The 27,228-nt window shown below is 53.0% G+C and overlaps 1 protein-coding gene across 1 annotated transcript in view; it reads right to left on the minus strand.

Annotated features, from left to right (window-relative positions):
- The window catches only part of VWA2 (von Willebrand factor A domain containing 2), a 54,541-nt gene that overhangs the window by 7,061 nt on the left and 20,252 nt on the right, over positions 1 to 27,228 (minus strand). Inside the window, exons 4-12 of the mRNA XM_073684657.1 lie at positions 22,491 to 22,624; positions 20,749 to 20,858; positions 11,172 to 11,366; positions 10,746 to 10,879; positions 9,217 to 9,349; positions 8,684 to 8,739; positions 4,203 to 4,310; positions 3,443 to 4,021; positions 912 to 1,463 (exon numbers count right to left, since the gene is read on the minus strand). Of these exons, the coding sequence (XP_073540758.1) occupies positions 912 to 1,463; positions 3,443 to 4,021; positions 4,203 to 4,310; positions 8,684 to 8,739; positions 9,217 to 9,349; positions 10,746 to 10,879; positions 11,172 to 11,366; positions 20,749 to 20,858; positions 22,491 to 22,624 (2,001 nt within the window). The remainder of the gene's footprint in view (positions 1 to 911; positions 1,464 to 3,442; positions 4,022 to 4,202; positions 4,311 to 8,683; positions 8,740 to 9,216; positions 9,350 to 10,745; positions 10,880 to 11,171; positions 11,367 to 20,748; positions 20,859 to 22,490; positions 22,625 to 27,228) is intronic.

The raw sequence follows: 27,228 nt of genomic DNA on the forward strand, positions 1-27,228 counted from the left end.
GCTATGCGGGGCTTGCGCTCTATACACGGAGGCTATGCGGGGCTCGCGCTCTATACACGGAGGCTATGCGGGGCTTGCGCTCTATACACGGAGGCTATGCGGGGCCCATGCTGTATACACAGAGGCTATGCGGGGCTCACGCTGTATATAGAAGGCTATGTGGGGGCTCATACTGTATATGGAGAGGCTTTGTGGGGCTCATACTGAATATAGGAGGATATGTGGGGTCTCATACTGTATATAGAGATGCTATGTGGGGTCTCATACTGTATATAGGGAGCTGTGAGGGCTTGTACTGTATATAGAGAGTATGTGGGGTCTCATAATGCATATAGAGGCGCTATGTGGGGGCTCATACTGTATATAGGAGGCTATGTTGGGCTCATTGTATATAGGGGCTGTGGAGGGCTTGTACTGTATATAGAGAGGCTATGTAGGGGCTCTTACATTATATAGGGGGATGTCTGCATACTTAATTCTGCTCAATATTAAGTGATACAATTAGTATTCATTTTTGTAATTATTTTTTATATTGAGCAGAATTAATTTCAGCCTATTGATTCGGCCTCCACAACAGCCCTGGTCTCTCATGTGGCCCCTCGAGAAAATTAATTGCCCACCCCTGTGCTATCTGCACCTTCCCTCCTGCTTGGTTTTCATCCGTCTCCGCCCTTCTATGATTCTATGACGCCTGAGCTGTCAATCAAAGAATAGGGGGCGGAGAAAGAGGGAAACAAACAGGTGGGCGGTGGATATAAATGATTGGCCACTGTGATACCCCGAGCACCTGTGCTTGGTCTGAACAGTCATCCTGTGCTTGGTGTGAACAGTCACTCCAAGCTGACAGAGCCCCTTTACTACCAGGCTCCCCTCGGACTCCCCCACTATCGGTGGTGCACCAGCGCTCTCACCCTCGCAGACCCTCTGGACAATGGCGTCTTGGTACTCGCTGAGGGCGTCGTAGGCCGGGATGTGGGTGAGGAAGCGGTCGGACCCTGCGATGCGCAGCAGTAAGTTTCTGTGGATTCTTCCAATCCCGATGACGAGGACGGAGATCCCGACATCCCGTAGTCTCTGGGCGGGGACGGCGGCGTCCTCTGATCCTCGGCCGTCAGTGACCAGTACCACCGCCTTCTTCACCCCCGGACGTGCCCCCTTCTGGACGGTCATCACCTCGTTGTAGACATGGAGGAGAGCGCCCCCGGTGGACGGTGGGCCTCCTTGGTACTGCACCTGATTAATGGCATTGAGGAGGCTGGAGCTCGTCTCGTGGACGTCCAGACCGAAGGCGGTGACCGGCTGAGCGCCGTACGTGACCAAGGCCACCTGTGTGACATCGCGATTAATGTCAAACTGCAGTGACGCCATCGTCAGGAAGTTCAAGATCCAGGAGAAGTTCTCCGGCCCCACGCTGGAGGAGGCGTCCACCACGAAGACCAGGTCCAGGGGCTGCGCCTGACACCCTGCGGGACAGCACAATGATGACTACAACCACAATTATGTTCTGATCCTGAATTACAGTGGTGTGAAAAGTGTTCTCCCCCTTCCTGATTTCTTATTCTTTTGCATGTTTGTCACTTAAATGTTTCAGATCACAAAACAAATGTAAACATTAGACAAAGATAACACAAAGTAATGCGAAATGCAGTTTTTAAATGAAGGTCTCTATTATTAAGGGGAAAAGAAATCCAAACCTACAGGGCCCTGTGTGATAATGATTGCCCCCTAAACCTAATAACTGGTTGGGCCCTTAGTAACAACAACTGCAATCCAGCGTTTGTGATAACTGGCAATGAGACTTTACAACGCTCTGGAGGAATTTTGGCCGCTCATCTTTGCAAAATTGTTGTAATTCCGCCACATTGGAGGGTTTCCGAGCCTGAACCACCTTTTTAAGTTCCAGCCACAGCATCTCAATCAGATTAAGGTCAGGACTCTGACTAGGCGACTACAAAGTCTTCATTCAGAGTTAGACTTGCTGGTGTGTTTTGGATCATTGTCCTGCTGCATAACCCAAGTGCGCTTCAGCTTGAGGTCACGAACAGATGGCCGGACATTCTCCTTCAGGATTTTTTGGTAGACAGCAGAATTCATGGTTCCATTTACCACAGCAAGCCTTCCAGGCAGTAAAACAGCCCCAGACCATCACACTACCACCACCATAGTTTACTGTTGGTATGATGTCCCTTTTCTGAAATGCTGTGTTACTTCTACGCCAGATGTAATGGGACATACACCTTCCAAAAAGCTCAACTTTTGTCTTGCCAGTCCACAGAGTATTCTCCCAAGAGTCTTGGCGATCATCAAGATGTTGTCTGGCAAAACTGAGACGAGCCTTTATGTTCTTTTAGCTCAGCAGTGGTTATCATCTTGGAACTCTGCCATGTATGCCATTTTTGCCCAGTCTCTTTCTTATGGTGGAATCATGAACACTGACCGTAACTGAGGCAAGTGAGGCCTGCAGTTCTTTGGATGTTGCTGTGACCTCTTGGATGAGTCATCGCTGCCCTCTTGAGGCAATTTTGGTCGGCCGGCCACTCGTGGGAAGGTTCACCACTGTTCCATATTTTTGCCATTTGTGGATAATGTCTCTCACTGTGGTTTGCTGGAGTCCCAAAGCTTTAGAAATAGCTTTATAACCTTTTCCAGACTGATAGATCTCAATTACTTTGTTTCATATTTGTTCCTGAATTTTTTTGGATCGCAGCATGATGTCTAGCTTTTGAGGATAGTTTGGTCTACTTCACTTTGTCAGGCTGGTCCTGTATAAGTGATTTCTTGATTGAGAACAGGTGTGGCAGTGATCAGGCCTATGTGTGGCTGGGGAAATTGTACTCAGCTTCCCAAAGATGTGATAAACCACAGCTAATTTATGTTTTAAGGGGAGGAGGGCAATCATTTGTTCACACAGGGCCCTGTAGGTTTGGATTTCTTTTTTCCCTTAATAATAAAGACCTTCCTTTAAAAACTGCATTTTGTGGTTACTTCTGTTATCTTTGTCTAATATTTAAATTTGTTTTGTGATCTGAAACATTTAAGTGACAAACATGCAAAAGAATAAGAAATCAGGAAGGGGGAGAACACTTTTTCACACCACTGTACATTAGGATTTATACTCCACACACATCCAGAGCTGCATTCAGAATTCAGCTGACTTCTTGGTCCCAGAAAGCAGTGCACTTCGGCACATAGATAAACTGCAGTCTTATTCCAAGGGCAAGAGGCAGAATTATGATTACAGCTCTGAATGTGAGTGACGTCTGTGACGGAGCTGGAAATCTCGCTTTTTATGTGATAAGATGTGATGTAACGGCAGAAGAGCGACTGCAGTATAAGGGACACAGGAGCAGAATGAAGATTGCAGCTCTGGGGTACAAGCTCCAGATCAGCACGACATGAATTAACCCTCCCCTGGTCAGAGTCTGCTCCCTGGACCCCTGACCTTGGACGTCGATGCTGCAGATCCTCCTCTGGAGCTGGGGCAGCTGGGTGAAGAGCTGCTGAGGGTTGGAGTACACGATCACATTTTGGGGGTCCCCTACGATCTCCGTCATCTCGTCTTTTGTGGCGTCGCCTGTCACCCCGATGATGAAGACCTCGTGGTCTCGGGCATACTGCGCCGGCTCCTGCACGGGGTCCAGGGAGGTAGATCCGGTCAGTAAGACGACGACGCGCGGGAGGTCATCGCGGACGTCGGAGAAGGTCGGGGCGCTCTTGAATCCGTGCTGGGTGACGAATCTCAGGGCCTTCCCCGTGTAGACGCCGCCGCCCGCAAACCTCATGGCGTCCAGGTATCGGAGCAGCTGCCCCGTGTTCTCGTACTCGCCGATCTTCACCACCATCTGCACTTGATCACTGTACTGGGCGACCCCCACGTTGACCGGGGCGTCATCGGGCAGAGCGGCCTGGAGGAAGCGCTTCACAAAGGATTTGTGTTGCATGAAGGTCTCCACGGAGGAGGAGGACGAGCCGTCCAGGAGGAAGAGGAGGTCGACGCTACACTCCAGGCTCAAGTCAGGAGCTGCAAGAAGAACAGAACGCAAGAGCTGCAGTAAGGACCGACACAGCAAACCGGAAACATGGAAAAGTGACTGTATCCCTACATGGACCTAGTCAGTGACAGCAAGCGGTGATCCCAACAACAGGAAAGACCACTAAATAATGGAGGCAGGAGGAACAGAATAGGAGGAGGCTGCACGTACCGCACTCGGCGTCACCGGTGAATCCGGCAGGGCACGCGCAGTGATACCGGTCAGCCTCGTCGGGGATGCAGCTGCCTCCGTTCTTACATGGCCCCGAGTCACAGGGATCTGCGGAGAAACACAAGTCACATCTGCAGGATAGCAAAGGCACATGACAAGCAGACCAACCCCCATGATTTACACTGCAGCTGTGCTCTAGCACACTGTTATGATCCTAGAGATTGTCGGCTGCAGTCTGAAATCCATCTCCTGTCTTATTACAAGCGCAGGCTGCTGCTCTGCCTCCTCCATGCTTTATACTGCAGCTCTGCTTAATTATCTTGGCTGCTGTGTATAAGACAAGGAATGAGTAAAAGATGAGGGGGGAGCCTCTGTAAGGAGGAGGGGCCTATAACAAGGTCATGTGACCAAGAGCTGTGCCCTGTCCGACACAGGCTGCACCTCATCCAGTAGAGGCGGCTGCACCCCATCATCATGCAGAGGAGGCTGCACCCCATCCAGTAGAGGCGGCTGCACCCCATCATCATGCAGAGGAGGCTGCGCCCCATCCAGTAGAGGCGGCACCCCATCCAGTAGAGGCGGCTGCACCCCATCATCATGCAGAGGAGGCTGCGCCCCATCCAGTAGAGGCGGCTGCACCCCATCATCATGCAGAGGAGGCTGCGCCCCATCCAGTAGAGGCGGCGGCACTCCATCATCATGCAGAGGAGGCTGCACCTCATCCAGTAGAGGCGGCTGCACCCCATCATCATGCAGAGGAGTCTGCGCCCCATCCAGTAGAGGCGGCACCCCATCATGCAGAGGAGGCTGCACCCCATCCAGTAGAGGCGGCACCCCATCCAGTAGAGGCGGCTGCACCCCATCATCATGCAGAGGAGGCTGCGCTCCATCCAGTAGAGGCGGCTGCACCCCATCATCATGCAGAGGAGGCTGCGCCCCATCCAGTAGAGGCGGCTGCACCCCATCATCATGCAGAGGAGGCTGCGCCCCATCCAGTAGAGGCGGCACCCCATCATGCAGAGGAGGCTGCGCCCCATCCAGTAGAGGCGGCACCCCATCATGCACAGGAGGCTGCGCCCCATCCAGTAGAGGCGGCACCCCATCATGCAGAGGAGGCTGCACCCCATCCAGTAGAGGCGGCACCCCATCCAGTAGAGGCGGCTGCACCCCATCATCATGCAGAGGAGGCTGCGCTCCATCCAGTAGAGGCGGCTGCACCCCATCATCATGCAGAGGAGGCTGCGCCCCATCCAGTAGAGGCGGCTGCACCCCATCATCATGCAGAGGAGGCTGCGCCCCATCCAGTAGAGGCGGCACCCCATCATGCAGAGGAGGCTGCGCCCCATCCAGTAGAGGCGGCACCCCATCATGCAGAGGAGGCTGCGCCCCATCCAGTAGAGGCGGCACCCCATCATCATGCAGAGGAGGCTGCGCCCCATCCAGTAGAGGCGGCACCCCATCATCATGCAGAGGAGGCTGCGCCCCATCCAGTAGAGGCGGCACCCCATCATCATGCAGAGGAGGCTGCGCCCCATCCAGTAGAGGCGGCACCCCATCATCATGCAGAGGAGGCTGCGCCCCATCCAGTAGAGGCGGCTGCACCCCATCATCATGCAGAGGAGGCTGCGCCCCATCCAGTAGAGGCGGCTGCACCCCATCATCATGCAGAGGAGGCTGCGCCCCATCCAGTAGAGGCGGCTGCACCCCATCATCATGCAGAGGAGGCTGTGCCCCATCCAGTAGAGGCGGCTGCACCCCATCATCATGCAGAGGAGGCTGCGCCCCATCCAGTAGAGGCGGCACCCCATCATGCAGAGGAGGCTGCGCCCCATCCAGTAGAGGCGGCACCCCATCATGCAGAGGAGGCTGTGCCAATTCCAGTAGAAGCAGCACCCCATCATGCAGAGGAGGCTGCGCCCCATCCAGTAGAGGCGGCACCCCATCATGCAGAGGAGGCTGCGCCCCATCCAGTAGAGGCGGCTGCACCCCATCATCATGCAGAGGAGGCTGCACCCCATCCAGTAGAGGCGGCTGCACCCCATCATCATGCAGAGGAGGCTGCACCCCATCCAGTAGAGGCGGCTGCACCCCATCATCATGCAGAGGAGGCTGCGCCCCATCCAGTAGAGGCGGCACCCCATCATGCAGAGGAGGCTGTGCCAATTCCAGTAGAGGCAGCACCCCATCATGCAGAGGCTGCGCTCCATCCAGTAGAGGCGGCACCCCATCATGCAAAAGAGGCTGCGCCCCATCCAGTAGAGGCGGCACCCCATCATGCAAAGGAGGCTGCGTCCCATCCAGTAGAGGCAGCACCCCATCATGCAGAGGAGGCTGCACCCCATCATGCAGAGGAGGCTGCGCCCCATCCAGTAGAGGCAGCTGCACCCCATCATCATGCAGAGGAGGATGCGCCCCATCCAGTAGAGGCGGCACCGCATCATGCAGAGGAGGCTGCACCCCATCCAGTAGAGGCGGCACCAGATCATGCAAAGGAGGCTGCGCCCCATCCAGTAGAGGCGGCACCCCACCATACAGAGGAGGCTGCACCTCATCCAGTAGAGGCGGCTGCACCCCATCATGCAGAGGAGGCTGCGCCTCATCCAGTAGAGGCGGCTGCACCCCATCATCATGCAGAGGAGGCTGCGCCCCATCCAGCAGAGGCGGCACCAGATCATGCAAAGGAGGCTGCGCCCCATCCAGTAGAGGCGGCACCCCACCATACAGAGGAGGCAGCACCTCATCCAGTAGAGGCGGCTGCACCCCATCATGCAGAGGAGGCTGCGCGCCATCCAGTAGAGGCGGCTGCACCCCATCATCATGCAGAGGAGGCTGCGCCCCATCCAGTAGAGGCGGCACCCCATCATGCAGAGGAGGCTGCGCCCCATCCAGTAGAGGCAGCACCCCATCATGCAGAGGCTGCGCTCCATCCAGTAGAGGCGGCACCCCATCATGCAAAAGAGGCTGCGCCCCATCCAGTAGAGGCGGCACCCCATCATGCAAAGGAGGCTGCGCCCCATCCAGTAGAGGCGGCACCCCATCATGCAAAGGAGGCTACGCCCCATCCAGTAGAGGCGGCACCCCACCATACAAAGGAAGCTGCGCCCCATCCAGTAGAGGCGGCACCCCATCATGCAAAGGAGGCTGCGCCCCATCCAGTAGAGGCGGCACCCCATCATGCAGAGGAGGCTGCGCCCCATCCAGTAGAGGCGGCACCCCATCATGCAAAGGAGGCTGCGCCCCATCCAGTAGAGGCGGCACCCCACCATACAGAGAAGGCTGCACCTCATCCAGTAGAGGCAGCTGCACCCCACCATACAGAGGAGGCTGCGCCCCATCATGCAGAGGCTGCGCCCCATCATGCAGAGGCTGTGTCCTATCCAGTAGAGGCTGCGCCCCATCATGCAGAGGCTGCGCCCCATCATGCAGAGGCTGCGCCTCATCCAGTAGAGGCTGCGCCCCATCATGCAGAGGCTGCGTCCTATCCAGTAGAGGCAGCGCCCCATCATGCAGAGGCTGCGCCCCTTCCAGTAGAGCCTGCACCCTATCCAGTAGAGGCTGCGCCCCATCCAGTAGAGGCTGCGCCCCATGATGCAGAGGCTGCATCCTATCCAGTAGAGGCTGCGCCCCATCATGCAGAGGCTGCGCCCCATCCAGTAGAGCCTGCACCCTATCCAGTAGAGGCTGCGCCCCATCCAGTAGAGGCTGCGCCCCATCATGCAGAGGCTGCGTCCTATCCAGTAGAGGCTGCGCCCCATCATGCAGAGGCTGCGTCCCATCATGCAGAGGCTGCATCCCATCATGCAGAGGCTGCGCCCCATCATGCCGAGGCTGCGTCCTATCCAGTAGAGGCTGCGCCCCATGATGCAGAGGCTGCGTCCTATCCAGTAGAGGCTGCGCCCCATCATGCAGAGGCTGCGCCCCATCATGCAGAGGCTGCGTCCTATCCAGTAGAGGCTGCGCCCCATCATGCAGAGGCTGCGTCCCATCATGCAGAGGCTGCGCCCCATCATGCCGAGGCTGCGTCCTATCCAGTAGAGGCTGCGCCCCATCATGCAGAGGCTGCGCCCCATCATGCAGAGGCTGCGTCCTATCCAGTAGAGCCTGCACCCTATCCAGTAGAGGCTGCGTCCTATCCAGTAGAGGCTGCGCCCCATCATGCAGAGGCTGCGCCCCATCATGCCGAGGCTGCGCCCCATCATGCCGAGGCTGCGTCCTATCCAGTAGAGGCTGCGCCCCATCATGCCGAGGCTGCGCCCCATCATGCCGAGGCTGCGTCCTATCCAGTAGAGGCTGCGCCCCATCCAGTAGAGGCTGCGCCCCATCATGCCGAGGCTGCGCCCCATCATGCAGAGGCTGCGTCCTATCCAGTAGAGGCTGCGCCCCATCATGCAGAGGCTGCGCCCCATCCAGTAGAGGCTGCGCTCCATCATGCAGAAGCTGGCACAGGCGCCACCACTGAGAGCAGGACGTGGCGGCATTACCTGGGCACACTGCGCGGTGGCACCGAGCCTCGTGTCTGCTGTAGAAGCGTCTCCAGCTGTGGAGAAAAGAGGGAAATAAGGCTGTGTGCCCACGATGCAGAATTGAAGCAGAAAATTTCCGCAGCATTTCTGCAAGTCTTTGTCAGTAAAATGCATGCGGATTTTACACGCGTTTTTGCAGCGTTTTTACATGCGGATTTGACTTGCGTTTTTCAAATGCATTGAGAAGGCAAATCCTCATGTGGAAACGCACAGAAAATCCGCTGCGGAAAATTCTGCAGCATGTGCACAGAACATGCAGATTGTCATTGGGGACCATGGGGCGCGGATTACCAAGCGTTTTAAAAGCTTTTACGCTGCGGAAAATCCGTATCTAAAACGCTTGAAAAACGCATCGTGGGCACGCAGCCTAATGGAGTCCACAAATTCTCCTCAGGGGATGCTGGGAGTTGTAGTTATACTAATGGCTGCATTAACACTGGTATAATGCTTCTGCTCTCTGATGTCTGCCACCTCCAGCAGTGAATAGTCACCTGTAGAGCGGGCAGTGACCTGCGAACACATTACGGGCCCCGGCAGCTCCTCTCCAGCACACGTAGTTCCCCGCCAGCTCCTTCACCGTTTCCAGGGTTCTCCGCTCACATGGGAAGGTCTGCACCGCACAACCTGAAGACGGAGCAATGATGTCATCATCCTGCTCCAATTACATCCAGAGCTGCATTCACAATTCTGCTGCTCCCTGCTGGGTCAGCGGCCGCACAGTGAGTGCCCTGCTCTGGTGCCTGGCGGAGATGCCGTGTTCACACTCGGCGATGTCACGTCCTGCCGACAGATACACGGGGAAGGCGAGTCACTACGGGGCCCGAGACAAGAAGGGCTCAACATTGCCGCAGTCTCCTCCCTGCCCCACAGACCTGCAGTCATTCTGCCGCCATCACTAACCGCAGCTCAGCTCTGCGGGAAGAAGAGGCAGCTCTGCCTGCTGCCCCGACTTTATAGCCATGGCAGAACAGTGAGTGCAGCTCTGGAGGCGACTGGAGGATAAGACATGATATAAAAGTAGAATAGTGAGTGCAGCTCTGGAGGTGACTGGAGGATAAGACATGACATAACAGCAGAATAGTGAGTGCAGCTCTGGGGGAGACTGGAGGATAAGACACTATGTAACAGCAGAATAGTGATCGCAGCTCTGGAGGATAAGACATGACATAACAGCAGAATAGTGAGTACAGCTCTGGAGGTGACTGGAGGATAAGACACAATGTAACAGCAGAATAGTGACTGCAGCTCTGGAGGTGACTGGAGGATAAGACACAATGTAACAGCAGAATAGTGACTGCAGCTCTGGAGGTGACTGGAGGATAAGACACTATGTAACAGCAGAATAGTGATCGCAGCTCTGGAGGATAAGACATGACATAACAGCAGAATAGTGAGTACAGCTCTGGAGGTGACTGGAGGATAAGACACAATGTAACAGCAGAATAGTGACTACAGCTCTGGAGGTGACTGGAGGATAAGACATGATGTAACAGCAGAATAGTGAGTACAGCTCTGGAGGTGACTGGAGGATAAGACACAATGTAACAGCAGAATAGTGAGTGCAGCTCTGGGGGTGACTGGAGGATAAGACACAATGTAACAGCAGAATAGTGACTGCGGCTCTGGAGGTGACTGGAGGATAAGACATAATGTAACAGCAGAATAGTGACCGCAGCTCTAGCAGTGACTGGAGTATAAGACACGATGTACCAGCACAATAGTGACTGCAGCTCTGGAGGTGACTGGAGGATAAGACACGATGTAACAGCAGAATAGTGAGTGCAGCTCTGGGGGTGACTGGAGGATAAGACACGATGTAACAGAAGAATAGTGAGTGCAGCTCTGGGGGTGACTGGAGGATAAGACCTCATGTAACAGCAGAATAGTGAGTGCAGCTCTGAGGGTGACTGGAGGATAAGACATGATGTAACAGCAGAATAGTGACTGCAGCTCTGGAGATGACTGGAGGATAAGACATGTTGTTCGTCAGGTGTGATCTGAGTGCAGAGCGATTCTCTACCTGCCGGGATGGCGCTGCATACTGTTGCGTTGCTCAGCGCGCTGCACAGGCCGTTCACAGCGTCATCCACATGTTCTGCAAAAAAGACGTTCTGATTGGTGGGATCACTAGCGAGGGAATGAAGCTCCGCCCACCTGCGGGTAAATCAGCGGTAAGTGATCACATGTAGCGGAAAAACGTCATTATACAGCAATGAAGCTTTAGGCCACGTTCACACGTTCAGTATTTGGCATCAGTATTTGTAACCAGGAGAAGATGATAATACAGAATTGGTGACTTGTTTCTATTATACTTTTCCTCTGATTGTTCCTCACCTGGTTTTAGATTATAAATACTGATGTAAAATACTGACCGAATACTGAGCGTGTGAACGTGGCCTTATTCTGGGAGCCCGGACACTTCCCCTTTAATAAAAAGTTCTCTCACCGTGGAAACTTCACGCCGACTGCAAACACCCGGACGCCGTGCTCCTTGAGGTGCTGAGCCGGGACGGTGGGCTGCCCCTGCGACTTCCCATCAGAGAGGATGATGAGGACTCGGGGGACGGCGGAGCCGCGACCTCCAGGGAAACCCTTCCGCAGAATATATTTCAGGGCCCGGCCCGTCTCTGTGCTGCCCCCTCTAGGAAGAGAAGATAGAGACTGCATGACAACCCATGGCAAGAGAAACAACATGGCCGCTCCCAGGAGTTGTCACCCAGCCCCCCCAGAGAGGGAAAATCAGCCGGGGAATGTGGGAATCTGGGTGACCCCAGCCGCCAGGATGACAGCTACATATGACTGCTTTGTTGCTGTATTTTACCCTTTGCTAAATCATAAGCAAAGCTACAGTGCAAAGCATGGAGGAGGAGGAGGAGCAAAGCTGCAGTGCAAAGCATGGAGGAGGAGGAGGAGCAAAGCTGCAGTGCAAAGCATGGAGGAGGAGGAGCAAAGCTGCAGTGCAAAGCATGGAGGAGCAGGAGTAAAGCTGCAGTGCAAAGCATGGAGGAGGAGGAGCAAAGCTGCAGTGCAAAGCATGGAGGGAGGAGCAAAGCTGCAGTGCAAAGCATGGAGGAGGAGGAGCAAAGCTGCAGTGCAAAGCATGGAGGAGGAGGAGCAAAGCTGCAGTGCAAAGCATGGAGGAGGAGGAGCAAAGCTGCAGTGCAAAGCATGGAGGAGGAGCAAAGCTGCAGTGCAAAGCATGGAGGAGGAGCAAAGCTGCAGTGCAAAGCATGGAGGAGGAGGAGGAGCAAAGCTGCAGTGCAAAGTGTGGCACCCCAGGGGTCTGGTCTCCACAGTAATAGCAATGTTATGTCTGAGAGCAGGTGGGAGGTCTCTTGGTCAGGAATCCTATGCATGCTACACCTCCTGCCCAGTCCTGGGAGGGGAAGAACTTCCCCTATATAAAGCTGGGGCTGAGGCAGGGTTAGGAGAAGAAGAGTTGAGAAGAAGAGAAGCAGCTATAGGAAAGAGAGATCAGGAGCTCTGTGGGAGCAGTGCTAAAAGGAATCAGGGGCTGGCAGCTGAAGAGCTCGCCCTGATTGAAGAGTTACCACCGGACCCGGAGTCCGAGGCTGTGGGGATTAACCCAGACCCAGCAGCAGAAACCGCCCGGCAGGGGATTTCAGGTCCTCTGGCCAAGAAACCCGAAGGCACGGTCACACGCGTGGGACCAGCACCGCCGTCGTGGAGCGGAAGCCACTAGAAGGCCCCGAGTCACCGGCCATACGGGTGAGCACCACACGGTACACTCAGGGATGTGGGCTACCTTTACCCGCCTCTAGCAAGGAAGCCAGAAGAGTACAATTAGTTGGGGAGGCCTACAACTTCGCCTGGCCAAGGGGGATCCCATCTGCTCAAGGACTGACCAGGCCCCGACCGCTAGCCAGTACTCCGGGAGGGTCTATCTTTGCCACCAGTAAAGACCCTGAACTACACCGCACCGTCTCTGAGTGGTTCCTGCTACCCCCATCATCCACGTCGGCTGCCCTGAGGCCATACCCCTCCCGTTGGGGGTTATACCATCTACGCTGCACTATCCTACCACCGGCCTCAGCGGTCTGCCCTGCAGCGGCAGCTCCATAGCTGCATTCAACGGGTGGCGTAGTCGTCCTACATCTACTGCTAATATACTGCCACTCAGCTTGACTCCCTGGGCACGGACCTGGTCACCGCCACGAGACTACTACCCCTATCAGATCCGGCTCCGGGTAGGCTCCCGCGTGCGCAACGCTACTCAGCACAGGCCCAGGGGCGCGTCAACTTTTGGCGTAGTCGGCAGGATTACGTGCCCGCAACCACCGGGTACTGCGTGCCTGAAAAAGACTGTTCAAACTTACCAGTGGTGAAGATTCCCGCCATCCGGCGCCATCTTCAGCCTACTTCCCGCCATCCGCGAAGATTCCCGCCATCCGGCGCCATCTTCAGCCTTCTTCCCGCCATCCGTGAAGTTTTCCCGCCATCCGGCGCCATTTTCAGCCTTCTTCCCGCCTTCCGTGGAGTTTTCCCGCCGTTGGACGCCATCTTGAAGACGCCACGCGGGAAGAAGAGGGGCGTGGACTCCAAAAGCGCGCGAGAACTGAAGCCCCGCCTCACGTCCGGACGTTGCGTAAGGTCCTGGAAGGAGCCCAGCAGACGCCGACGTCACAGGAGCGCGACGGAAGGTCCTCAACCCTGACGATCCACTGCGGAGCCGCGGCCTACGGAAGAGGATCATCGCAAGGTAGGCCACGGTCCACTAGGGGGGAGAAGGATGTCGGATACGGAGGAGAGCTTCACTACCTCAACCCCCGCCAGCGCCACCGCTGTTGCGGTCATGCCTTTCACCATGCCCTATATCCCGGGGGCAGCCTGGCTACCCCAGTACTCAGGGGAGTCACATACCCTGCAGGACTTTAGAGAAAAACTGGATAGCCTCTTCCAGGTGTACCCCCTCACAGAAGAGCAAAAAGTGAGCATCCTGGTGGCCCAACTAACCGGGGCAGCCCAAAGGGAGGTAAAGTCCTGGCCACCTGGGAGGAGGACTGTCGCAGAGATACTAACCCGGCTGAGGGACACCTTTGATACCCGCACCTCAGCCGAGATTAAGCTTAGATTCTATGGGTGCAAGCAGCGAGCACATGAGAGTATAAGGGACTATGCACTAAACCTACAAGAGGCCCTGAGAGCCATTAAGCAGACCGACCCTGACGGCGTGGGAAACGAGGACAGGCTGTTGACCGAACAATTTATAGAGGGACTATATTGCAATGCCCACCGAACCCAGTTGCGGGCAATGGCCTTACAGGATCCTCATCTGGACTTTGCACAGTTCAAGGACAGAGCCATCCGGGTGCTCCGAGAACCGGCACCGGGTGGCGCTGTGACCCACAGGCGCCCAGCTATCACTTACCACCAGGAGGCGGCGCCCTTGTCGGCAGGGCATGTGGGGGCTGATGCGCAGGCTTTGAACAATGACCCGGCTCCAGACCTGCACCATCAGGTCCAAGAGCTAGCTAAAAGCGTTGCTGCGCTAACCCGAACTGTGCAGTCTTTACAGGTTTCCACTCCAGGGAAGATCCAGCTGGCATCCGGACCGGAGGACATCCCGTGGCGTCGACCAAGGAGGACCCCACCGGCCAGAGGAAGACCCAGCGACCGATACAACGAGGACGGACAACCCATCTGCCGCCGCTGCAATCAACCCGGACATATGGCAAGGTACTGTCCTTTAAACTGGCACAACCTGGGGTAGAGGGCCAACCCCCAGGAAAAAGATCACCAGGCCCATCGAGCTGGCGCGACAAATATGTGGGAGGACGTCCAGTCTTGCCTGTGGTACTGGATGGCATTCCTATGAGTGCCCTACTGGACACCGGGTCACAGGTCACCACCATCCCGTACGTGCTCTTCAAGCAGTACTGGAATGACTCGGATATAACCCGCTATCCAGACGACGACTTGAGTATCATCGCCAGCAATGGTCAGCCCGTGCCACAGATCGGATTTAAAGAAATGACCATTAAAATCGGTAGAGTCGAACTGGCCGCACAGGGACTGATCATTGTAGATATTGATAAACACGAGAGTCACCCAAAGATAACTCTAGGAACTAATGTGATTGAAAATTGTCTTGCAGAGGTGATTTTCATTTTACAGCAGGTTGCCAAGAACGCCAGCTCCGGCGAGCAGCGAGTGCTCCAAAAAGAGATCCGGGCACTGATGCGACGGCAACAGCTAGAACTCTCCGGCGGTGAGATTGGTAGCGTGAGAATGTGTGACCCTTTCCCTATTGCCATGCCCCCAAAAAGTGAAATGATGATTTGGTGCCGGGCAGCTATTGGTCTGAGAGGTAGAGATTACCAGGCCATGGTAGAGCCAGTCTACTCAGACAGTAGACCCACCATTTTGACAGCCCGGGGGGTAGTTGATGTACGCCATGGGAGGGTACCCGTTCGCATAATAAATATTGGGAAAAGGGAAGTATACCTGCCCCGGTATGCCACGCTAGCCAAATTATATACCATCAACCAAAATTCTATACAGTCTGTGGAACCCTTGCCTCCATCTCACCCGGAGGAAGGTAACGGCTCTAAGAAAATAATGGAGGATTGGTGTCAGCAACTACATTTGGGTACTGACTCCACTCCCTCCCACCAGAAACAGGGAGTCTACCGGGTGGTTCAAGAGTACGAGAGAGTGTTTAGTAAACACCCGTTAGACTTCGGGCGAGTCAAGGGGGTAGAACACCACATCCCCACGGGAGACCATCCTCCCATAAAAGAGAGGTATCGGCCCGTACCCCCTGCACACTACCAACACGCCAAGGGGATGCTTAGAGACATGAAGGAGGCTGGGGTAATCAGGGATAGCTGTAGCCCCCGGGCAGCTCCACTAGTCTTGGTCAAAAAGAAAGACAACACCATGAGAATGTGTGTAGATTACCGGAAAATTAACCGTATCACACACAAAGATGCGTACCCCTTACCAAGAATAGAGGAGTCTTTGGCTGCTTTAAAATCTGCTAACTTCTTCCCCACCTTGGATCTCACTAGCGGGTACTGGCAGGTTCCTGTAGCAGAGGCGGACCGGGAGAAGACCGCATTCACCACCCCGATGGGACTTAGCGAGTTTACCTGCATGCCGTTTGGACTCTGCAACGCACCAGGAACCTTCCAACGATTGATGGAGTGCTGTCTGGGACACCGAAACTTTGAGACGGTCCTGTTATACCTGGACGATGTCATCGTCTATTCCAAGACCTACGAGGACCACCTGAAACACCTGGCGGAAGTGTTCGAAGCTCTGGCAAGTTACGGCCTAAAGGTGAAACCCTCCAAGTGTCACCTCCTGAAGCCAAAGGTGCAGTACCTGGGACACGTGGTGAGTGCTGACGGAGTGGCTCCCGACCCTGATAAGATCACCGCAATTAAGGGATGGCCAAGCCCCTCCAGCGTAAAGGAAGTGAGGCAGTTCCTCGGGTTGGTAGGCTACTACCGAAGATTCATTCCCGGTTTCACCAAAAAGGCAGCTCCTATGCAGGACCTCCTGATAGGCCAGTCCAGGAAGGCCAAGAACCAGAAGCCGCCCTTCAGATGGGAGAAGCTGGAAGAAGAGTCCTTCCGCCAGCTGAAGATGGCCCTCACGGGGGATGAAATCCTGGCGTACCCGGATTACAGCCAGCCCTTTATCCTCTACACCGACGCCAGTAACATCGGGCTAGGAGCCGTACTGTCCCAGATCCAGCAGGGGAAAGAACGGGTAATTGCTTACGCCAGCCGAAAACTGCGACCCACCGAAAGAAACCCTGAGAATTACAGCTCATTTAAGCTAGAGTTCCTGGCAGTGGTGTGGGCAGTCACCGAACGCTTTAAGCACTACCTCGCTTCTTCCCGGTTCACCGTGTACACGGATAACAACCCGTTGACACACCTGGACACGGCAAGACTCGGTGCCCTAGAGCAGAGATGGATGGCCCGCTTGTCCAACTATGAGTTTACAATCAAATACCGGGCAGGACACTCCAATACCAACGCGGACGCCCTGTCCAGGATGCCGAACCTACCGGACGTAGGGGAAGATTCAGAGGAACTGGAAGAAGTTGAACTCCCCGCGTTCCACCGTCATGGGACTATCCAGTATTCCCACCGTGTAAGGAGTAAGCAATCCGCTACGTTCAACCCATTACCTCATTACAACTGGGAGGAGACGCAAGACAGTGACCCTGCCGTCCGACTGGTAAAGGAGATGCTGACTCGGCCAGATGCACGCCTTGACCCAGACGCTCCGGAAGAGACCAAGCAACTGTGGGCTGAGAAGAGTCGACTGTTCCTTTACAAGGGGAAGTTGTGCCGCAGAATGGTTAACTCCCGGACGCATGAACTAATCTGGCAAGTAGTGGTGCCAAGAGGAGACGCAGCTATGGTGATGGAGGCATACCACGACGGAGCTGGGCATTTCGGATGGAAGAAGCTGGAGTTCCTGCTGCGCGGGCGGTTCCATTGGGTAGGCATGAGAGGAACCATCGAGAGGTGGTGCAGAGACTGTGGCCCGTGCAACCTGAGAAGGAAGGACCGTGCCAGCCAGAAGACTCCCCTGCAGTCCATCATCACCAGACAGCCGTTGGAACTGGTAGCCTTGGATCATGTAAAACTTACCCCAAGCAGAAGTGGCTACGCGTTAACCATCGTGGATCACTACTCCCGGTTCTTGGTTGTCGTCCCCGTCAAGGACTTAACGGCTCAAACAGCAGCTAGAGCCTTCCAGCAGCACTTCTGCCGTCCACATGGATACCCGGAGCAGGTGCTGACGGACCAGGGGCCTGCCTTTGAAGCGGAGGTCTTCCGGGAGTTCTGCACCCTGTATGGATGCCGGAAGATAAGAACAACACCCTATCATCCGCAAACTAATGGACTTTGTGAGAAAATGAACCAGGTGGTGATAGATCTCCTGAAAACATTGCCCCTGGAGGAACGCAGTCTGTGGCCTGAAAAGCTGCCCGACCTGGTGGACCTAAACAACCACATCCCGGTAGGTTCCACCAACTGTACCTCGGCTTACCTAATGAGGGCAAAACCTGGTAAGCTTCCTGTTGATCTGGAGATGGGAGTCCTGACACCCGAGGACACTTCACCAGAAGCAGACTGGGACACAGAGAGGCAGCAGCAGTACCGGAAAGTACAGGAGAGCGTGGAGCGAAGTCTCTGTCAAGCTAGGGAAAGACAAGATGAAAACTTACAACCAGTATGCTCCCGCTGTTCCCCTGGTGCCCGGAGAGCAGGTCTTGAAGAGGAAAAGACGGCTCCACAAGTTGGACGACCAGTGGGAGAAGGACCCGTACACCGTACTGCCCTCAAGCCACGACAACCCAAAGATCTGTACAATCAGTAAAGACGGAGGGGAAACCACAGCCATTGTATCCCGGGATCACCTGAAGAAGTGTCCTGAACAGCTACGGAACCCTGAAGAGGAACAAGAAGACCCTCGACCCGTAGAGGAAAGGGAAGATATGGTTAGTACTGTGCTCGGAGACTTCCCTCGGTCTTGGACTCAAGTCAATGGTGCTGTTGTGGTACCCGTCCTCATGTTCCTCCAACCAGCATCCCAAGGACCTACGGAGACACAGGTGGAGCTGGAAGAACAGCCGGTCCAGGAGGCAAAAGACCCCACACAAGCAGACCAGGAGAATCAACCCTCTGCTTATAGTGAGCCTGCCGTACCCCTAGTGAGCCAAAGAGTCCGTAGACGGCTGCCCAGTTTACCCTTGACAGCTCCTACACCCTGTAGCTCAGGACCAGTCAGTCAGCTCCGTAGGTCCACTAGAGCCACTAGAGGCCAGTTACCCGCACGTTGGAGGATTTAAAGTGCTCAAACTGTTTTATTTGTATATACCTGTTTTCTGTTACCTGTAAATAATTGTGTATTTTTAGTTATGCTATAGGTGTCGTTTGTGGATTATCCGGAATCCTTTGTACATATGTTGGAGCGTAACCAGGAATGGACTAAAGACTGTTAAGGACTCGGGGTAGGACAGACACCTACCTGGTTACGGCTCCCTGTCTCTTGGTGAAATGGACACCTTTGTTTTCTTCAAAGACTGCACCCGGTTGCGGACGTTCCGTGACCATCCTAATGTGTTTTTCTTTATTGTACTGTTTCTGTTTTTACTTGTTATGTTTTACAAAAATATGTTTAGTCCCGGAGTACTAAATTTCACTAGGGGGGAATGTGGCACCCCAGGGGTCTGGTCTCCACAGTAATAGCAATGTTATGTCTGAGAGCAGGTGGGAGGTCTCTTGGTCAGGAATCCTATGCATGCCACACCTCCTGCCCAGTCCTGGGAGGGGAAGAACTTCCCCTATATAAAGCTGGGGCTGAGGCAGGGTTAGGAGAAGAAGAGTTGAGAAGAAGAGAAGCAGCTATAGGAAAGAGAGATCAGGAGCTCTGTGGGAGCAGTGCTAAAATGAATCAGGGGCTGGCAGCTGAAGAGCTCGCCCTGATTGAAGAGTTACCACCTGACCCGGAGTCCGAGGCTGTGGGGATTAACCCAGACCCAGCAGCAGAAACCGCCCGGCAGGGGATTTCAGGTCCTCTGGCCAAGAAACCCGAAGGCACGGTCACACGTGTGGGACCAGCACCGCCGTCGTGGAGCGGAAGCTACTAGAAGGCCCCGAGTCACCGGCCATACGGGTGAGCACCACACGGTACACTCAGGGACGTGGGCTACCTTTACCCGCCTCTAGCAAGGAAGCCAGAAGAGTACAATTAGTTGGGGAGGCCTACAACTTCGCCTGGCCAAGGGGGATCCCATCTGCTCAAGGACTGACCAGGCCCCGACCGCTAGCCAGTACTCCGGGAGGGTCTATCTTTGCCACCAGTAAAGACCCTGAACTACACCGCATCGTCTCTGAGTGGTTCCTGCTACCCCCATCATCCACGTCGGCTGCCCTGAGGCCATACCCCTCCCGTTGGGGGTTATACCATCTACGCTGCACCATCCTTCCACCGGCCTCAGCGGTCTGCCCTGCAGCGGCAGCTCCATAGCTGCATTCAACGGGTGGCGTAGTCGTCCTACATCTACTGCTAATATACTGCCACTCAGCTTGACTCCCTGGGCACGGACCGGGTCACCGCCACGAGACTACTACCCCTATCAGATCCGGCTCCGGGTAGGCTCCCGCGTGCGCAACGCTACTCAGCACAGGCCCAGGGGCGCGTCAAAAGCATGGAGGAGGAGGAGCAAAGCAGCAGTGCAAAGCATGGAGGAGGAGGAGCAAAGCTGCAGTGCAAAGCATGGAAGAGGAGGAGCAAAGCTGCAGTGCAAAGCATGGAAGAGGAGGAGCAAAGCTGCAGTGGAAAGCATGGAGGAGGAGGAGCAAAGCTGCAGTGCAAAGCATGGAGGAGGAGGAGCAAAGCTGCAGTGCAAAGCATGGAGGAGGAGGAGCAAAGCTGCAGTGCAAAGCATGGACAAGGAGCAAAGCATGGAGGAGGAGGAGCAAAGCTGCAGTGCAAAGCATGGAGAAGGAGCAAAGCTGCAGTGCAAAGCATGGAGGAGAAGCAAAGCTGCAGTGCAAAGCATGGAGGAGAAGCAAAGCTGCAGTATTCCCTGAGACAAGAGGTGAAGTTCAGACTTCAATAGAAAATGTAGCTGAGCTAGATTCACCGATCAGAGCTGTAGTGTAAAGAATGGAGGATCAGAATAGCAGCCTGAGTAACTGAAGAGTTAGTGGGAGGATTTCCGTCTACCTCTGTCACCAACAGACTACGCAGCTAAGCTGGAAGATCAGAGCGTGATCTGATAGAAAGGAGCTGCAGTGTAAAGCAGGGAGGGTCAGACCAGCAGCCGGAGCCTGTGATGGAGGATTTCAGACTACGATGGACTCCAACAGACAGTGCGGCTGAGCCGGAGCCACTGACCACCTCCGTGCACTAACGCAGCCGGCACTGAATACATTTAATAGCAGGGAATCCATTCTCAGGACAAAATATCATTTTTCAGCCCCAAATCGCTCAGGTTCCCGGACCTCCGACACAATACCGGACCTCACCTGAACACCACAGACTTGATTTTCTCTTTGATGTCGTCTCTAGTAAATCCGGAGTCCAGCCGGAGCTCAAGCTGCGGAGCGGAGCTGTACTGGAGGACCCCCAGCCGCACCTGCAGAGGAGCAGAATCACAGGGGGCTCATATCAGAACTGGGAAGCCCCCTGTACATGAGGGGGTCAGTATAAGATGGCCGGTCTGTTCCTGACCCGGCACATTTGCCCCCATCGCTTTTATTTGCCCCCATTTGGGGGTACAGCGGCCGTGTGCCAGGAGGAGACGTTGACAGCTCCGCACCCCCGGATTACAGCAGGAGCGTGAACTCTCCGTATAGTTAGTACACCCGTCATTCCTCTGTAATATCTGTGGCGGACTCTCATCAGCGATTATAACCTGCGCCTCAACGGGGGCTAAAAACGAGCCCAAATGTTGAATCCGGACGTAAAAGTTCTCAGGATGAATCCGGTTACAAACTGCATCTAATTTCACCAACTCCAAATTGGTTTAAAAAAAATAGATTTCAGCCAAAGGATAAAAATTCTCATTCACTGACAACAAGCAGAGATCGTGAAAATGGTTACAACGCAGCGCAGAGTGTTTCAGAGCGTCTCCTCAATGGTCTAATTGCTACAGAAGGAATCCGCCGCGGCTTTCACCTGGTTTCTGATTAGTTTCTCATCAGTCTCAATATCTCTGCTTGCTGCCATTAAATTGCTGCTAATAGTTTACACAACTGAGGGTTTGAAGTAGAAGCTACAGAGGGTTGCTACAATGTGTCAGTGCAGGAAAATGTATCAGTGTCCTCAGCTGTGAGAAGTGAGACCAGAATCCTCCTCAGCTGTGAGAAGTGAGACCAGAATCCTCCTCAGCTGTGAGAAGTGAGACCAGAATCCTCCTCAGCTGTGAGAAGTGAGACCAGAATCCTCCTCAGCTGTGAGAAGTGAGACCAGAATCCTCCTCAGCTGTGAGAAGTGAGACCAGAATCCTCCTCAGCTGTGAGAAGTGAGACCAGAATCCTCCTCAGCTGTGAGAAGTGAGACCAGAATCCTCCTCAGCTGTGAGAAGTGAGACCAGAATCCTCCTCAGCTGTGAGAAGTGAGACCAGAATCCTTCTCAGCTGTGAGAAGTGAGACCAGAATCCTCCTCAGCTGTGAGAAGTGAGACCAGAATCCTCCTCAGCTGTGAGAAGTGAGACCAGAATCCTCCTCAGCTGTGAGAAGTGAGACCAGAATCCTCCTCAGCTGTGAGAAGTGAGACCAGAATCCTCCTCAGCTGTGAGAAGTGAGACCAGAATCCTCCTCAGCTGTGAGAAGTGACACCAGAATCCTCCTCAGCTGTGAGAAGTGAGACCAGAATCCTCCTCAGCTGTGAGAAGTGACACCAGAATCCTCCTCAGCTGTGAGAAGTGAGACCAGAATCCTCCTCAGCTGTGAGAAGTGACACCAGAATCCTCCTCAGCTGTGAGAAGTGACACCAGAATCCTCCTCAGCTGTGAGAAGTGAGACCAGGTGATGATCTGTGACTTATACGGATGTTTCAGTTCATAAACAGCAAGCGGAGATTTAGTAAATGATGAAGAGTTGAAACACAAAGTCTGTTAGAAAGTTTCAGACGTTTTCCCTATAATGATTATTATTATAATGATTGCGGATCCCGTCCGCTCGGCTTCCGTCCACCTCGGAGAGGATGAAAACTGGAAGCAATAGAGAAACTGCAGCGGTTACCGTCCCTTTAAGAGCGACTTACCCGGTCAGCGCTGATGTCCAAAGTGTCACAAAACTTCACTGCAAACTGCTTGGAGCGCTCAAAACTGCCCTTCCCAACACTATTGGAGCCGTCCAGGAGGATGAGGACGTCCAGGGGGGCCGAGCAGAACATCCCTGCAAAGATAAGACTGACAGTAAGGCTGCCTAAAAGGGGTTAATTTATATACCGGGGTGACAACACTAAAAGGGGCCACTCAGGACGACCCCCCCTACATAAGGCAGAGGCGTATCTAGGGGGCAGCCGGGGCATGTGCAGGGGGGCGCAGTCTGGCCTCCTAATGCGGCGGTATGACGTGTCTCCCCTGCTGGCTGCATTTTGCTGCCCCCCTGAATGGGAGCCGGCTATTCTCGGAGCCCGCTGTTCTCGGAGCCCGCTGTTCTCGGAGCCCGCTGTCAGTGAACAATTGTACTTGTGTCTTTTAAATGGGGCGTGTGATCATAATGCTGACGTCACTCGCCGGCGCGGAGGGCACTGGTGACACCAAAGATGGGGGGGGGGGGATTTAGTGTAATGGCGCTGGGGGGTATTTACTACTTGGGGGGGTAATTACTGCGTGTGAGGGAGTGTTTACTGTGTGTATGGGGTTATTTACTGTAATGGGGCTGGGGGAGATTTACTGTATGGGGGGTATTACTGTGCGTGGGGGAGGATTTACTGTGGTGGGGGTATTTAGTGTAATGGGGATAATTTGAGGGCACAAGTTTGGGGAGTAAAGAAGGGACAGGTGCAGATACAATATGGGGAGCAGGAGAAATTTGAAGACACAATATGAGGAGGAAGGGGTGAGATGGGGGGGCATGTGTGGGGGGATGGGTGCGGACACAGTATGGTGACTGGGGGGGATGGGTGCGGACACAGTATGGTGACTGGGGGGGATGGGTGCGGACACAGTATGGTGACTGGAGGGGATGGGTGCGGACACAGTATGGTGACTGGAGGGGATGGGTTCGGACACAGTATGGTGACTGGAGGGGATGGGTTCGGACACAGTATGGTGACTGGAGGGAATGGGTGCGGACACAGTATGGTGACTGGGGGGGATGGGTGCGGACACAGTATGGTGACTGGGGGGGTGGGTGCGGACACAGTATGGTGACTGGGGGGGTGGGTGCGGACACAGTATGGTGACTGGGGGGGTGGGTGCGGACACAGCATGGTGACTGGGGGGGATGGGAGGGGACACAGTATGGTGACTGGGGGGGGATGGGTGCGGACACAGTATGGTGACTGGGGGGGATGGGTGCGGACACAGTATGGTGACTGGGGGGGATGGGTGCGGACACAGTATGGTGACTGGGGGGGATGGGTGCGGACACAGTATGGTGACTGGGGGGGATGGGTGCGGACACAGTATGGTGACTGGGGGAGTGGGTGCAGACACAGTATGGTGACTGGGGGGGATGGGTGGGGACACAGTATGGTGACTGGGGGGGATGGGTGGGGACACAGTATGGTGACTGGGGGGGATGGGTGGGGACACAGTATGGTGACTGGGGGGGATGGGTGGGGACACAGTATGGTGACTGGGGGGATGGGTGGGGACACAGTATGGTGACTGGGGGGGATGGGTGGGGACACAGTATGGTGACTGGGGGGGATGGGTGGGGACACAGTATGGTGACTGGGGGGGATGGGTGGGGACACAGTATGGTGACTGGGGGGAATGGGTGGGGACACAGTATGGTGACTGGGGGGGATGGGTGGGGACACAGTATGGTGACTGAGGTGGGATGGGTGGGGACACAGTAAGGTGACTGAGGTGGGATGGGTGGGGACACAGTATGGTGACTGGGGGGGGATGGGTGGGGACACAGTATGGTGACTGGGGGGGGATGGGTGCGGACACCGTATGGTGACTGGGGGGGGATGGGTGCGGACCCAGTATGGTGACTGGGGGGGGATGGGTGCGGACACAATATGGTGACTGGGGTGATGGGTGCGGACAAAGTATGGGGAGCGAGGGTGATGGCATGAGTACAGACACAGTATGCGGAATCGGGGGATGTGTGAGGGGGCAGTATGGAGAGTGAGAGGGTAAATGTATGAGGAGGGAGGGGAAAACGTGTGAGGAGACTATTGAGGGGAATACTGCGAGGAGACAGTATAGGGGGAGAAAAGTGTGAGTGGGCACAGTATAGAGACTGGGCCCCTAACCCAGTGTGAAGAGGGGGACCAGTATGGAAAGTAGGGCGGCGCATGCAAAATATGGATTACATGGTTCTTATAAAACGAATTTCCCATCAGAAGGTGCAGACCCCCAGCAGCTGGGATTAACCTCTTATTTTCTGAGCAGGACTACAGGACGAGTCTCCGACAGCTATAGACATCACTTTGCACCACAACGACCTGCGAGAATTTGTCCCATAATCAGCCGGCGATGTCAGCACCGATAAGCAGATGTACAGACCGCAGATCTACCAAGGTGTCATTTGTATACACAGAGCCCCCAGACCGGGCCCCTAAATACACAGCAGCAGACAGGGTCAGTGCAACCAGTGCAGGGGCTTACTGGGACCGTTAGACTGGTTAAACTGGATTTACTATAATGTATAACTGGAAAACAATAGACGGGACGACGACGACTGTAATCTCCGGAAAACGTTTCCTTCTCATATACCGCAGTCTGTGATCGTAATAACATCACTATGTACAAGAATATAATTACTATAATACTGCCCCCTATGTACAAGAATATAACTACTATAATACTGTCCCTATGTACAAGAATATAACTACTATAATACTGCCCCCTATGTACAGGAATATAACTACTATAATACTGCCCCCTATGTACAAGAATATAACTACTATAATACTGCCCCCTATGTACAAGAATATAACTACTATAATACTGCCCCTATATACAAGAATATAACTACTATAATACTGCCCCCTATGTACAAGAATATAACTACTATAATACTGCTCCCTATGTACAAGAATATAACTACTATAATACTGCCCCCTATGTACAAGAATATAACTACTATAATACTGCTCCTATGTAGAAGAATATAATTACTATAATACTGCCCCCTATGTACAAGAATATAACTACTATAATACTGTCCCTATGTACAAGAATATAACTACTATAATACTGCCCCTATGTACAAGAATATAACTACTATAACACTGCCCCCTATGTACAAGAATATAACTACTATAATACTATCCCTATGTACAAGAATATAACTACTATAATACTGCCCCTATGTACAAGAATATAACTACTATAATACTGCCTCTATATACAAGAATATAACTACTATAATACTGCTCCTATGTACAAGAATATAATTACTATAATACTGCCCTCTATGTACAAGAATATAACTACTATAATACTGCTCCCTATGTACAAGAATATAACTACTATAATACTGCCCCCTATGTACAAGAATATAACTACTATAATACTGTCCCTATGTACAAGAATATAACTACTATAATACTGTCCCTATGTACAAGAATATAACTACTATAATACTGCCCCCTATGTACAAGAATATAACTACTATAATACTGCCCCCTATGTACAGGAATGTAACTACTATAATACTGCCCCCTATGTACAGGAATATAACTACTATAATACTGCCCCTATGTACAAGAATATAACTACTATAATACTGCTCCTATGTACGAGAATATAACTACTATAATACTGCCCCCTATGTACAAGAATATAACTACTATAATACTGCCCCCTATGTACAAGAATATAACTACTATAATACTGCCCCCTATGTACAAGAATATAACTACTATAATACTGCCCCCTATGTACGAGAATATAACTACTATAATACTGCCCCCTATGTACGAGAATATAACTACTATATTACTGCCCCTATGTACAAGAATATAACTACTATAATACTGCCCCTATGTACAACAATATAAATACTATAATACTGCTCCTATGTACAAGAATATAATTACTATAATACTGCCCCCTATGTACAAGAATATAACTACTATAATACTGCCCCCTATGTACAAGAATATAACTACTATAATACTGCTCCTATGTACAAGAATATAACTACTATAATACTGCCCACCTATGTACAAGAATATAACTACTATAATACTGCTCCCTATGTACAAGAATATAACTACTATAATACTGCTGCTATGTACAAGAATATAACTACTATAATACTGCTCCTATGTACAAGAATATAACTACTATAATACTGCTCCTATGTACAAGAATATAACTACTATAATACTGCTCCTATGTACAAGAATATAACTACTATAATACTGCTCCTATGTACAAGAACATAACTACTATAATACTGCCCCTATGTACAAGAATATAACTACTATAATACTGCCCCTATGTACAAGAATATAACTACTATAATACTGCTCCTATGTACAAGAATATAACTACTATAATACTGCCCCCTATGTACAAGAATATAACTACTATAATACTGCCCCTATGTACAAGAATATAACTACTATAATACTGCCCCTATGTACAAGAATATAACTACTATAATACTGCTCCTATGTACAAGAATATAACTACTATAATACTGCCCCTATGTACAAGAATATAACTACTATAATACTGCCCCTATGTACAAGAATATAACTACTATAATACTGCTCCTATGTACAAGAATATAACTACTATAATACTGCTCCTATGTACGAGAATATAACTACTATAATACTGCCCCCTATGTACGAGAATATA

This window comes from Phyllobates terribilis, unplaced genomic scaffold (genome assembly GCF_046119375.1).
Source record: "Phyllobates terribilis strain yellow unplaced genomic scaffold, ASM4611937v1 Scaffold_5__5_contigs__length_657084704, whole genome shotgun sequence".
Taxonomy (NCBI): domain Eukaryota; kingdom Metazoa; phylum Chordata; class Amphibia; order Anura; family Dendrobatidae; genus Phyllobates; species Phyllobates terribilis.